Source organism: Tyto alba, unplaced genomic scaffold (genome assembly GCF_018691265.1).
Source record: "Tyto alba isolate M040663 unplaced genomic scaffold, T.alba_DEE_v4.0 Super-Scaffold_17, whole genome shotgun sequence".
NCBI classification, from domain to species: domain Eukaryota; kingdom Metazoa; phylum Chordata; class Aves; order Strigiformes; family Tytonidae; genus Tyto; species Tyto alba.
The window spans coordinates 22,921,416-22,936,131 of record NW_024881279.1 but is presented as its reverse complement, the minus strand read 5'-3'; the positions used below and the strand labels follow the sequence as shown (position 1 = coordinate 22,936,131).

Genomic DNA, 14,716 nt, shown 5'->3' with positions numbered 1-14,716 from the left:
CCCCGCACTGTGCCAGAGGCAGAACTGCAGAACTCCCAGATGAAAAAGCACAGAGGAACACAGCAGGGTGCCTTGTGAGGCCTGAGCAAACCTCACAGCATGGCAGCTGCTGCCCTTTCGTGCAGCTAAGCCCTGTCCTTACACTGGTTCCTTCAGGCCCGGGTGCCAGAGCTGGGGCCCGTGCAGGAGCAGGGGAGCAGAGCTGCTGCCTGGGCTGCAGCACAGGAAGAGCCTCAGGGTCCAGCCAAGCACAACCCTCATTAGGTTGCAGGGATCCTGGATGCGGCATAGGCAACCTGAGGGACCCTTTGGAGTCCTGCTGCAAAGGGTATGAGATCACCCAGCGACCTCCAGGCAATAACAACGCAAAGCCGACGTGTGCACCGGGAGCGGTTTTGCTCCCGAGACAGGGAGAACAGCAGCGGACTGAGGCAGTGGGCAGCTGGGTGGGAACCATCCCCCCACGGTGACAGCAAGAGATTTCCCCAGCTTTCTGCAGATGAAATCTTTTTATCCCTCTTCTGGCCAGTTGAGCCACGAAACAGCTTCAGCTACAAATCCTCAGCACCAAGTTAATCCATGGCCTTGCTCCGTCTTACCTGTTAATTTAGCCCCCAAAACCTCTGCTCTGCAGCAGGAGGATGATGGATCACTGCTCAAAACCCCTGAGCGGGATCAGTCCTCCCCCACGAGCTGCTGGCGCACGTGTGCAGCAGCTCAGCATGTGCTTCACCCAGCTCTCTGTGGCCCCAGGAGCTGCTGCAGAGGCCCCCGCTCCCAGATGGGGACCAGCCCCAAGTAAGCAGAGGATGAAAATGTGATTGAGCTGCCCTGTGTGGGACAAGGCGGTTGGTGGTGTCAGGTACAGGTGCTCCACCCTCCCTATCCCAGCTGGTTTCACTGCACTCTCACAGTTTACACACCAGGTTGCTACAGAAAATCCACCAGATGCTGGTAACAGCACCCCCAGCCCAGGCCCCAGACAGGGACCAAGGCGTGAACTGCAGCAAAACTGCCTGAAGCCAAGTCCATCATTGCTGCTGCAGTCAGTGCACGTGGGAGGCTGAGAAGACAGCGATGGGGCAAGCACACCCTCTATGGGACAGATTTATTGAAACAGGACCTAGCGAAGAAAATCAACTGTTGGCTTTAATTATTGCATATGTCTTCATTTCTAGGACTAGGAAAATTTCAACTGATAAATATACATTTAATCAGAATGCCTTTGGCTGAAATATACCATTAGCACATTCTTCAAAGTTACAACAAAAGTCTTAGAAATGTTAAAAAGGGATTTTTCCTTTACTAAAATAAAGGAGTGCACCCCCCACCCCAACAAGGCGCTAGGACTGACAGACAGGAACTCTTGGCTGTGCAAAGCAGAGCATTGATTACAGTAACAGAAAGAAGTCGGGACGGGAGTGGGGAGCCTGCATAGCACTCAGTGAGAGGTCCGGGAGGCGGCTGCAGCAGTCAGGTCAGCATGTCCCAGAGGCAGCAGCAGCAGAGCGCGGTCCAGCATGCCGTCAGGCAGGCGCTCTCGCCCGTGTCGTCCCTCCGCCGCTCCTCCACGACGTACACTGTGGGGACAGGAGGGCTTGGTCAGCCAGAGCGCAGCACAGAACACCCGCAGCGTGCCGGCCGCCCCTCCACGTGCTGTGGGCAGCCCAGGCTTGGTGGAGGCAAGCCGCTGCCCGGGCGAGGCTTGCAGGAGGGGACGTGCCGCAGCCCCTTGGGCCCCAATTTCATCACCCAGTGAGGACCCGCTGCCCCCTCCCAGCACTGCAGCACCCCCTTGGATGGGAAGGGTCCCTGGGGGAAGCACTTCTTTCCGCAGTCGGGCCCAGGCTGCTCAACGTCACACTCTCAACGCAAGCAGCTGGGACAGCTCATCCAGGACCAGACTCCTGCTACGTCACGTACGGTTACTGAGCAAGAAAATGAGTCAGCCTGGAAGGTGCCTGCTCCGAGTGAGCTGCCTCAGCCTCCCTGCCCTCTGGCAGCCTCCAGGCAGCAGAAGGGCCCTGGAGCAGTGCCCACAGCTGAAGCTCATGTCCCTCCAGGCCCCACGCAGCCGCCCTGCCCAGGGCAGGAGGCACCCAGCCCAGGCAGTGGTGCTGCAGGACAGCCTGCACTCTCGTGGCACTTGCGGCTCTGGGGAGGGAGCATGTGGAAGGAGAGTGGTGGGTCAGATGAGGCTGAGGGCCAAACTCCCATCCAGCTGCTCACTTGCTGGCCTGCCTCAGCAGGGCAAGATGGGAAAAAGGGGATGAGAAAGCTTGTAGGTCATATAAAGATGGGGAGCTTGCTCACCTATGACCATCATGAGCAAAACAGGCTCAACTTCAGGAAAATTAAATTATCACTAATTAAAATAGAGTGGGGTAGTGAGGAACAAAGACAAGCACTAAACCACCACCTTTCCTCCTGCCTCCTCCATCTCCTCCCCCTGGCAGCACAGGGGGACAGGGAATTGGGGCTGGCGCCTGGTCACAGCAGCTCCTCTCCCCTCCGCCGGGCGAGGTGAGAGCTGTGTGACTGTATGTGCGAACAGGGAGGTTACACCTGCGGGCTGGGGCTGTTTCCCTGCAGTCTCGGCAGATCCCACTCCCTCCCCCAGCAATCTGTGTCCTGTGTCGATGATTCTTTGGAGGGATCGTTAGGCACCTGGTGATGGAGAAGGCAGCTCAAGGCTCTCAGCCAACAGCGCTGAGACCGGCAGGAGCAGCTGCCCTGGACCAGACTGGACACTGCTGGGGGGCTGGCGCAGAGCTCCCCCCGGCCTCCTGAGCTCCAACACAGCACAGCCTTTGGGCTCCAGGGCAGGGTCCCTGCCAGGAGAGCCTGCTCCAGCATGGCTCCTCTCCACAGGTCCTTCTGCAAACATCCACCTCCTCCACGGCCCTCTCCAGATTGCAGCAAACACCTGGAGCACATCCTCCTCCAATCCTCCCCCAAGTAAGTTTCTTACTCTTTTGTTCCCTCCTCCCCCTCTGATATTTTCTGCCCTTTCTTAAATAGGCTCTCACAGGGGCACCACCAGCTTTGCTGATGTGCTTAGCAGCCTAAGTCTGTTGCAGAGCCTGTCACCTACAGCAGGACAAATAGGTAAGGTCCCAGGGACAGAAGGTGGTCTCACGGTGAGATTCAGCTACTGGGTATGAATGGCCATGGGGAGGTAGGTACAGACAAGTCCTGGGAAGAGCTGAGGTCAGTGCCAGAGCAGTGTCCCTCCTGCCCCTCAAGGCTGGAGAAAGCTCACTCTACATTTTGGGCACTGGGGAGAGGGTGCTTTTGCACCAGCCAGCACTTCCCAGGGGCAGGAAGAGCCCGCTCTTCCCAGGCACCAGGACCCGCAGAAACAGCAGGGATCATCTTTGGCTGACCTGCCCGCTTACACAGCCACCTGCTCACCGTGAGGAGAGCAAGCAGGAGGTGGCTGTGGCAGAGCTAGGGTGCATGGCCTTCAGGGCCCCCCTCTGGCAGCCTCCACAGCTGGGGCCAAAAGACCACTGACAGTGCCCGCAGCCAGAGGGCTCCAGGACCAGCAGCAGGCTGAACTGGAAAACAAGGGGGTGGGTTCCTTGCCATTGGGCTACTTCTGTGGACAATCAAAAACCAGCTTTAGCACAGTGAAGATGGCAAGAACCTGCCTGCTGCCAGGTCTGGCCAGGTCACAGGCAGGAGAGGCTGGATAGGCACCCAGGTCAGAGTTTTCCAGGAGATGCCAGCTTCTATAGCATTACATTTGCAGTTTGTCTGCTTGTTATATGGCACCACTAAGTCAGCTTGCTTTAGCAAGCACTGCTCCAGCTCTATCACACAAAACTGCCTCCTCCCTTAGGAAGTCAGGGCAAGGGATCAGTCCTTTCTCCAGCTCTTGCATGCTAGGGGACTTCCAGGTCTGCTTGCTCAGCACAAGGCGCAGCCAGCTCTTACTAGGCTAGGAGGCAGCAATCCTCAGACTGCCAAGGGGCAGGTGCCTGGATCACACCCCCAAAACGCTCAGGGTATGGCCTCAGAGACAATCGATTTAAGCTCTGCCCCTCAAGGGCTGCCCAGAAGCTCCCAGCAGGCTGTTGGGATTTACTGCACATTGCCAGCTGCCTGAAAGCACAGGAGGGATCCCCAGCTTTGGATGGAGCTCTCCCAGCAGGGCCTCCTGCCCAAGGCCAGTGTACTGCCTGCTCTTCTTGCCAGCCCCTGAAGCCCATCTGGGACAAATGAGCAGTTTACCCTTGCTTCCTTCTCACTGAGCTTGGGCTACCATGCCCAGAACTGCATCAGATTGAAGGCAGGCATGTGACCTTCCTTGGGTCTGTTTGTTACAGTCTGCAGGGGAAACATGCCCTCACCCAGGATTCTGACCCAGGCATGCAGCTAGTGCTTTGAGTGGCTGAACACAGGACACTGACAGACAGAGGCCTGAGTAGGAGACAGCTCATGGCATCAGCCTGGTCCTCCCACAGGCTTCCCCCCCTCCATGCTTTACTGCTTCAGTTCTCTCAAGAGGAATGGGTGGAAGATGATGTGCTCTGGCTTACATGATACCAAAATCATGCCACCATCAGGATGGGGCAGAGAGAGGAATAGCCCACTAGCCCCACCACATAATCTGCTCTCAGATCCAGTCTGTACCTCAGCCTCCCTCCTGCCAACGGGAGAAAACACAGAAAGGAAACATCTGCTGTACAAGTACAGCCTGGCTCCAGAGGAGCCCCTGCATGGCACCAGCAAGGCACCACTGTCCATCCTTCCCTCCCGTTTTCTGCAGCTGCCTGAGCATTCAGTCACTGCCTGTGGTGTCCTTGTTCCAGGAATGTCAGGGTGGAAGCACATCTCTTCTCCAGACAGGCCCAGGAGGAGGTGGCAGCATGCTGCAATGCTGTGACAAGCTGCGCTGGAGCAGGAGAGGTGCCATGTGCTCTCCTCCCCCAGGAGCTGCTGGCCCTGCCTGCCCCAGCAGAACCAAAGCAGGCACCTCCTGGCAGGAGCACACCAGGACCTGATGGAAACCTGGCTCCTGCGCACAGACCAGGGCCCTGTGGGCTGTCGGGCAGTGCTGCAGCAGTGGGGGAGGCTGCACAACCTGCCCCCCACAGCCTGTGGCCAGGGCAAGGAGCACTGACAAGGAGCACAGAAGAAGGTCAGTGACTTGTTAGCTCAATCCCCTGGCGGCCTCCTGCAATCCAAGAGTCTCTTTCAGCCCTCAAAGGGTGGACCACAGACCCATCCCATCCAAAGGGAAATCTGTCCCAAGGCAGACAGGACTTTGGTCAGGCCCTTCCCTCCTACATTCCTGCAGCCCCAAACTTGCACTCAAAACCACACATGGAAGATGTGCAAAGGTTTCATGTTCAAAAGCACAAAGACTTGTCAGCATTTGACCTTATACAGCATTATATCAGTAGCTTGATAGTCATTGCCCGTTCTCCCTGGTGAGGTGACCTAAGTCCACTTGTTCCCGTACACCTCCAAGCAGTGCAAGCTGTCATCAGGAAGCCAGTCAGGTCTCCAGAACAGTGGGCTATAGCGCTCACTGAGTGCTCTGCAGCAGGAAAGAAGGGGACCATGCCCTGCTGCCCAGTGCAGAAGCTGGCTTAGTTGAGCTGCCCACACTGTTTTGCTTTCCTTCCCCAACCAGCACTGCTGGGAGCAGCTGGACACCCTGACACTTGGTCCATTCACCCTCCTCAGCTGAGCAGCATTCTCCCCTGCAGCAGACAGAGCTGCCCTTCGGTCTGCACACAACGCCTTTGTGCAAAGCCAATTGTATGACCGAGCTGTTCAGGGAGGAGAGGAGCAGAGCAGAGCAGTGCAGAACAAGTTCAGCTTGCGAGGACCGAAGGAGACACCAGTGTGTTTCAGCATGGGAAAAAACTTCAGGCTTTTTTTCCCCAGTGGATCCAGGAGCTCAGAACAAACATCTAATTCTCTGGTGTCTTTGTTTCTCCCAAGAAGGTCATCAGGGGAATGAGCAAAGGCAAAAACACATACCAAATGCTCCAAGAGTCCAGTATAAAACAATGACATGCAGTTGTTCAGCAGGGCAGAGTGCACACACCACAGGCCAAGAGCTCCTCACCAGAGTGGAGGACCAGCCATGCTCTCCTGCCTACATTCAGGTGGGAGAGGATGCTCACCAGCTCCTGCCACCCCTCAGAGCGAACAGACTAGGGTGCTTTTCCCATGGCTGCTCAGGAAGCTTCCAAAGCAGGTCCCTGTGCTGGAGCCCCAAGTCAGCTCTGGATTGTAACCAACTGCCAGGTGCCTTTCAAGCTGTCCTGCTTCAGAGCTGCGGAGAGCTGCATAGCTGCAACCAGAACGCTGCCATAGCCAAAACCAAGGGCCACAGCATCCTGAGGCACCTGGATCTGCACAGCACAAGGGGGCTGGGAGAATGTTGAGGGAAACATTGGTTCCTGGTGGTTTGGAGGCAGCACAGCAACTCTGACCTCTGGAAAACACCAGTAAGAGCAGATACCACACAACTTGTTCCCGAGAAAAGTCCTTGCAGCTGCAGGCTGAGTAAAACCCAAGGGAACCTGACACCCTTCCCTGCCCCAGAGAAAGCGCGTGACACTCCCAAATCTGGTGGACAGCATAAGGTTACACTGCTTTGGGGGTGCCTCACGTACCCGCAGCTCCCTTGCTGGGACAGCTGAGACGGCTTGAGCTCTCAGGCTGACAACACCTGGCCAGAGGGTGGGTCCCCTCTCCTCTGAGCACTAAGGTACAGCCCTTCACACTGAGCGCAGGCAGACCCAGCCAGCCAGCTGCTCTGGCGGGCAACTGCTGACTGGAGGAGGCCAGATCACTGCCATGCAAACCATGGGCTGGAGGGCAGTTATGAGTTTCAGCCACCCCTGTCAAAGCCCATCTTCATCCTGCGTGAAGGTGGCTGCAGCAGTAACTGCAGCCAAGGCACCAGCCAGAGAAGAGCTTTAGCGCTGCTGCTTTTTACTGCTGGAGTTAAACCAACGTTGCTTTCTGGTAGCTCAGCTACCAAGGACCAATGCTTGAGCATGCGGAAGACAAGCTGTCAAAGGATACACTAACACTGGCAAGTCCTCCATCGTAGCACACAAGTCAGCAAAGGACTTTGCTGGTCAGTTGGCAACTTGCAAAGAAGTCAGTGAAATCGAGCCTAAGTGCATACTCTGCTGGAGGGTGGATCTCCCTAACCTTTCCCACCCCAAAGCAGAGTTGAAAGAGATGCTGCCCTCTGCAATTTATAGTAAGCTGTTTATGAATGCAGGCACACAAGAAGAGTTTTCCCAAAGTATTTATGATTAATCCACTAGAAGTTTTAAACTACAGCCAAGTGTCAAGGACATACTGACAAAGCATGTATAAACATACTGTTATGAAGCACTTGCTGAAATACTAAACAGAATGGCTTTTCCAAGTGTGGGCCTGTGCAGTGGCAGATCGGCAGTTTCTCCACATGGCTGCTCAGCTGACCTGCACTGGATGCTGCCTCTCAGCACAAGTGGGTCACAGGGGCAGCAGGCATTGCTTGTACCTTCAGCTGCCTGCCCGGCACTGCTGCTGGCAGCTTATGCTAGAAAGGCATGCACTGAACTGCCCCATACACAGGCACAAGAGCCCCCTAACAATTCAGGGCAGGACTGGCACAGAAGAAGGGAGAGCAGCTATGCCAAGACCTTTCCAGGACTCACCATGGGTTTGAGGGGTGTGCCTTTCTGTTTGAAACAGTGAAAAAGGACTGGGAAGAGACCATGTCCTTTCTTCTGCTAAAAGCTAGAAGACATTTAAGCCAGCAGCATGCTGTGGCACAAGTACCTTTCTGCAGACACCCTCTGCAAAAAAGCTGTGGTTTTCCCCATGCAGGGGATTATGGTACTTTAGCAAATCCATTCACCTTCCAAGTTCACAGAAAGCCCCACAGAAGACCATTTGAAATACACATTTGAGAAGTCACTGCCTTCTACTGCTGAGTTCCTCCCTCAGAGAGAGCAAGTCTCAAGAGGGTAGCTCTCTGCTGCCGCCAGCTCACAGGAGCTAGTATCAACTGCTGCTGCAGTTTTGAGAGGAAATACAGTTACTACTGAAAGTTTTCAGACTTTGAGAGTATCTGGGCAACATTCTAAATAAAAACAATCACCTCTCCCTTGGTTTAATGTTCACTTTCTTTGAAACTTCATCAATGCATCAGAAGTTGTATCTCTGTCACTGTCAGCTGACAAATTTCCAGAGAAACTTTAAAACACAGCCATACAGCATTTATGCTAAAAAGCTTTTCTCATCAACTAGTTGGGTGTGGGGCTTACACAGGAGAGGATAAGAGCAGAACAGGTGAAGGTTGGTCAGCTATTCACTTACAGCTGTCGAAGTGCATAGTGTAAAAAAACAGTTCAAAGAAAGGCTAGATAAACTATTCTGAGCCAAGCCTTTCATTCAACTGGAAACATCCTATAGCAATCCTCTCATTTTGGACACTGTACAACTAACATCAGCTTCAAAGCACTAACACAAACACAGTGACAGAAGTACCCAAGGAAATCGAGTATGCAGTAGCACCTTTATTCACTCTTCCCAGCCTATGCATTAGCAATATTTTAAATGCAGAGGATCCCCTGTAAACAGCACAGTAAGAGACAGCATAACAAAGCCCTAAGCACCTTACTCAAAACTCTGAATCATTGCGTTAGGAAGTCTTGCACAGCACATTAGTGATGCAAGCCACCCAGCGTCTTCCTAACTCACTTCAACCAGCAATTTTCCATTAACAGAGATCAGGTTTTCTACCGGAATAGCTTTGACAACAAAACCCAAGATATGTCAATTAAGGGAACTGCTGGTTTTGTATACTTCTTGTCAGAAGCCTGAATGCTTTCAAGCTTAAGCCACCCAGTTTGCTGTGGTAAGCCTTACTGGGGACTTCATTAGCTGCTGTGTGCCTCTCTTTTGTCCAAGGTCTGGCAAAGATGGCATGCCAGGGTCCCTGCCACTATGAGCAGAAGCCCATTAGTACTTTGGGACTCGTGGTCTGATAGAGAAAAACAAGGGTGATTTCTCTCAGAGGCACTAGACAGCACTCAGTTTTAAGCTCAAGTTTTGATGCTTCCATTGTTTTTTTCTAAAACAGGATAAGAGAGGGTATAAGTGGAGCAGACCCTCCTGCCTTCTAATCAACCTTAAAGAGCACAGATCACAATGAATCACGCTTACTCTGAAAATGGTAGCACTCCCTGTAATCACACGGTACCAGCCTGCACAATCCAGTGCAAATAGCTCCCACTTGTTTTTAAAACAAATACTATAATACCTTGTTATTTCACATACAACCTGCTTTATCTTAAGCATACACATTTTGTTTCTTCTTGTACCTAACTGATATGTTAATCATTAGCTCCATGAGGGAAAGGCATGAGCAGTACTTTTCACTTGGTTTGGTATAAATTAAAACTGTGACCTTAGACTGTAGTGCTTCTTATTGCAGTACTTTACTGGTTCTACAAGGATTGCAGTACAAGGATACCAGCTTTGAAGACAGAACCAGCCAATCCTGCCCCAAGGCCCAGGCACAGACATCATTGTTAATATACTGACTTACCTACATGGGGAGCCCACCCTGACAAGCCAGCAGCGATGGCACCTGAGAGCCCTTGAGATCTGCAAGCCCTCCCAGAAGTCTTGCTGCATGTCACCGGGGGCCCTGGCCCCTGTCTAGGTATTTCAGGTATGGCATCCAGGCAGGCAGACAGCAAGCAAAAGCTCACTGCAGGCAAGCCAAGGGGCAGGTTCAGACAAGACGTGAGCTGCCCAGGGAAAAGTGAGGTACGTGCAGACCCAGGGCTGACCCAGCCTAGCACCAGCCAGCCACTCTCTCCTCTTCCTAAGGCAAGAGGGCTAGTACCATGAGAAAAGCAGTAAGTCTTGAAGTTTACTGTGTTTTTAGCTTCAGCTAGCACACTACCACTCTGCATGCAAACAAGTTAGCTACACTTCTAGCTGCTGTAAACTATTAGGCAAGGCCCGGAGCTCACAGAAGGAAGCAACAAGCAGATTACCAACTACTGCTACTGCAGACCAAAAACTTTTCTGTGGTATCTGAACGGCTGCTGTTTGCCATAGTAACAACTGTTCAGAGCAGAAGTATTAATTAATACCACAGTCTTCTCATCTGGGAGGATGCATGAAGCAGAGAAGGGACCAATAAGCCTTTTCCCATATGTGAATAGAGTGATTTTTATCAGAAGCCACTTCTGTACCAAGAACTTTTTTTTTCACTTGTCCAGCCACCAAGCAAGAAGTGTTGCTTAAAACTGCACAATATCATTTTAATAATAATTTCTTAAAGGGTTAAGTGCTGCCTGCAGCAGATTGCTAAATCAAGTCAGTCTGTGCATCTGATTTTACCTTCAAAACATTCTCACCCAAGTCCTTTGACAGTCTTCCCATTCAGGATGGAGGCCAGAGAAGGAAAAGTCAGCACGAGGGCATTAGTGGTAGAAATCAAGTGTTTCTGCTCCACCCCTTGGGGTGTGCACTGCAGACCCAGCACTGCAGGAGGGAAGAACACCCAGCCCTGACCTCCAAGACAGCCATGGGTCCCAGAGCAAATCCCACAGAGGCAGCAAGTGCAGAAGAAAAGATTGCATGACTGGATTGCAGGGAGCTAGGACTTCACCTAAAACTTTCATACTAGCTGTCAACAAGTCTCTTCTCTGCCCCAGGCCTCCTCCCTTGACTACAAAAGCTGCAGGGCAGAGCCTGAGCACAGACAAGATCTAACTCCCTTGGCAAGAAAGGCATTTAATTATTTTCTCTCCTCTATGGGGATAGTCACTCATGCTTAATAGCCTTACACCCAGCACATCACATTCCCCAGCCCCCCAACTCTTTCCCACCCAGAGCCTTTCACTGTATGCAGTCTCTACCAATGCTATATTCAGATTTCAGGAAATACCTGAGCACACTCCTGAAACAGATACCAGTCAGACCCAGATGGAAATACAATAGCCTACCTCCAAGCAAAAATCTTCCAAAGTTGCAAGATGCTCAGAGCAAGTTTCACAATCCCCAGCTCCAAACACAAACAGCTCTACCGCCAGAGCCACTTGAGTAAAAAAATCAAGCATCAAGGAAGCAAACTGCCAGTCAGTATGGGTAGTTTCACCTGCAAATCCCCTCTTCCACCAGACAGCTGCTGCTGCCCCATCCCAGATTTCAGGCTAGACTCAAGCAGAAGCAACTGATTTACAACTACCCGCACTGGTATCAGACCTGCCCTCTTCTGTGGCTGCATGACTATATCCAGCGGGTTAGGAAAATTCCTGCCCTTCAGTTCCCACAAGTCTGAGAAGCTCTTACAGTCACCCTAGGGAACTGTTTCAGCTTTCAGGGATCTGAACAGGCAACACATTTCTGGGAAATGACTGTGCAGGCATGCCAAGTGAGCATTTTCCAGAGCCAGTGCTGCACTGGCCGCACTTCATAAAAAGGGTAAAGTTGTTCCCCTCTCACACACTGCATGTGCCCCAAGCATGGTTATGTCTAATCATAAACCATCCAAATTTTCTTGCAGCTGAGCTCAGGGCTGGAAAAGAGGTGTGTTTCCTCACCTGAGCACACAGGGATGGGATTCAGAGATCTTTGAGATAATGGAAGTGATACAAATCAGCATTTATGGAGTATAGAGGTACCCCAGAAGGATTCAGCAGGACTACAGGCACTTCTTATAGGAGAAAAGTATACCTTATGTAGGAAGTACTCAAGTCTTTGCAGGATATCAGCAGGCATCAGCCAGCTCTCCAAAGCACTATAAACCCCATCACAAAGCTTAGAAAGCATACAGGAGACATGTCATATAACAAAAAATAGCTTTCTCTCAGCTCAAAAGTATAGTAATTCAGGGCTTCAGACCCTTCAGTTTTCTTCTAGACTGCAACAGATGCAGAGACATCTCCCAAAACTACAGAATTTGAGAATTTCCTTTAACATGTTTTTATAATCAGTGAAATCTTAATTTACTGTTAAAACAAGAAGGCATTTTCCACCAACTCAACTGCTGGGGCCAAGAACAGCACATTCCCCAGCTTGAGTCGGTGTTTTCATTGAAAAATCAGCATCAGTCCTCGATTTAAACAAGACCTGGCTTGGAGGGATTTACACAGAACAAACTCAGTCTTACAAGTGTGTTTACTTACAAGCCCTGTAATAGTGTTCTGGGTGACAGGCAGGAGGGACAAAGTCCAGTTTTGAATCAAAGGGAACATGCCACATCAAGCAGTCACTCTGGGTAGGTAGCAAGACTCTCCTTGAGCAGTCCCCCCAGGGCTCAATTACCACAATCTATTTCAAAAAGGCTTTATACAATTTCCTCTTCTCACCCAGGCTAGGTGCCCAGCTAACAAGAACTATCCAGAACAGCAGCCTCATTTAATTCAGTCCACTGCAGAGCCTCTTTTCGCTAGCCTGTTGGAAGCATGTTTTCAGATACAGGACCTGAATTCGGAAATCCTTTTCTTTACATGAGGCATTTTTCTCAGATTATCCCCTCCTTTGGGGTGAAAAGCAGTGAAGATAAGGTCAGACATCAGCCCCAGGACAGCACCGTTTGCCAGTGAACAGCCCCCACTGTTTGTGCAGTCAGCTGACAAAAGCCAGGGACAGAGGGAGGTATGATACAGCAATCTTGGGGGAGAGAGAGCACCAGGTTTTAATGCGCACTACAGTAGGAGAAGCAGTAAGAGGACAACTGGCAAGTGAGACTTTCTTCTTTTTGGCAGGACACCAGCTGCCTGGAGCTGCTGGTCCTGAAGGTACAGTAACAGTTAAATTCAATGCTCCCACACACTGCTTGGAAAAGGTCAATGTACAGAGAGAAAGCCTGCTGGAATCATCACATGCTGCCCTTCAAATAAACTTCTGCTGGGGAAGACTCAGCTCGACACCGTTTGAGAAGTGAAACGGTAACCACTGAAAGGCACCAGAAAGCCTAACCAGAGTGATTAGGATCCTCTCTTTTCCATACTGAGACCCGTAAAGAGGAGAAAATCCACCCTTACATCAGAAGGCAGTGACTTTATCTAGGTGACCTGTTTATTCTTGCAGCTGGCCAAACATTAAGAGGCAGGCAGCATCACTGTGAGTATTACTCTTATCACAGTCAGCTTTGCTACAAGTAATCAACATCCAGAAATAAGATTTCCACCCTGTGTGTACAATAGGTTAAATGCAATACTGAGCTTTGTCTGCCTTCAATTGGAAGGAAGGCTGCTGACAGAGCCTGGTTCCCTTTGGCACAGCACGGAACAGCCTCATCCATTACATTGTTAAGTAACAACTGGGCAGGTGTGTGGGGGAGAAATTAAGCTGGCCAAATTGCTAACATCAGCTAGTGCTTTCAAAATTTGTATGTCACTTTGTACTTTGGCTCATTCCACTTCTTTTTACAGCACGCCATTATCAACAGCATTATATTTCACTCTAATTTGAATAGACAAGAAAGTACCTGCTGACTAGTCATCAGATACTGTGGTTTCCTTATGCTGGTTGATACCAAATTATTCTATAATGAAAATACAGGTGGGGAAATGGGATATTTTCTTCCTCCTAAGCAAGCCCCAGCTCCTTATGCCATGCTCCACACAGGCACTGCACTCCTGCGGCTGCACACTTCCCAGATTTGATCTGGTACAGGTGAGTTTCCTCTAGCTACCCAAAGCATTGTGTGCAGATGGCAGATCTACAGTATTCCAGAAACTCACGCCTAGACAGACTTCGTGCGGACAGACACGAAGACAGCCCTGTTTTTACAGCAGGAAATACATAGACAGAAATCAGCACAAGTCAGTTCACAGAGCTAGGAAGCTGAATCAGATACCCTTAAGAATAACATCCCTCAGGCTTGGCATATAAATTATCAGCTCTAAAGGTAAAGGTCAACTTGTTTACTTCTAATGATCAACAGCCAAGTCAGTTATTAGCCCTTGCAAGATGCAAGTAGTGTTGCTTCTTTGGAAACTGCTATTGGTAGCCTGTACAAGCCCAAAAGCCAGCTATTAAAAAAACAAAACCACGGCCATGAGGTCTTCTGTGCTACCTCAGCAAGTCACCCAGCCTCTCTGGCTCACTGCTGCTCTACCTGGAGAAGAAACAGATGCTTCAGAGCCTTTCACGCCCAGCAGTGTTGAGGTAGCTCAGGTGACTCTGAGGGGGTGCAAACTTGCACACACTGGACTCCATCCACTCTGGGAGAAGGGACAGAGGACCACCAGCTGCCATTATCAGCTGCACTCTCCCTCTTCTATAGTGGCATAGGGCCAACACCACTAAGTCTTAACACATAAAATGCAAGCTGACTTCTGCAACTGAGATCATCATCACAGCTAACTAATCCTACAAAGCAGCGCTTGTTCTCCTTGTTCAGCGCTGTTCTGAGCTGCACCCTCCTTCAAGAAGCCCTTACGTATGTCCCCCTATTCAATATCATATTGAAAAAGATTACAACATCCTTTCTTACCTATTTCTAGCAGAGTCATTGCTCACTTAACAGTAACAACCTTCTCTTTCCAGTCCAGATGTTACCTACCCTTGTCAAGCATGACCCCAACAAGAGGGACCAAACTCTCCAGTCTGGGCTTACAGCTCCCACCTCCTGCAGACATGGAAGAAGGGGTGCTGCAGCTGGGGAGAACCATGGCTGCAGCACTCACACCACACACACGAGGCATAACTCATGCCA

General features: G+C 51.0%; 1 protein-coding gene across 4 annotated transcripts in view; it reads right to left on the bottom strand.

Annotated features, from left to right (window-relative positions):
- Positions 1-1,078: 1,078 nt before the first annotated feature.
- The window catches only part of CYSTM1 (cysteine rich transmembrane module containing 1), a 28,228-nt gene continuing 14,590 nt past the window's right edge, over positions 1,079-14,716 (bottom strand). For all 4 annotated transcript variants that reach the window (XM_032988474.2, XM_042790330.1, XM_032988472.2 and 1 more), the window contains one exon: positions 1,079-1,580. In XM_032988474.2, coding sequence (XP_032844365.1) covers positions 1,474-1,580 — 107 coding nt within the window. In that variant the 3' untranslated portion in view covers positions 1,079-1,473. The remainder of the gene's footprint in view (positions 1,581-14,716) is intronic.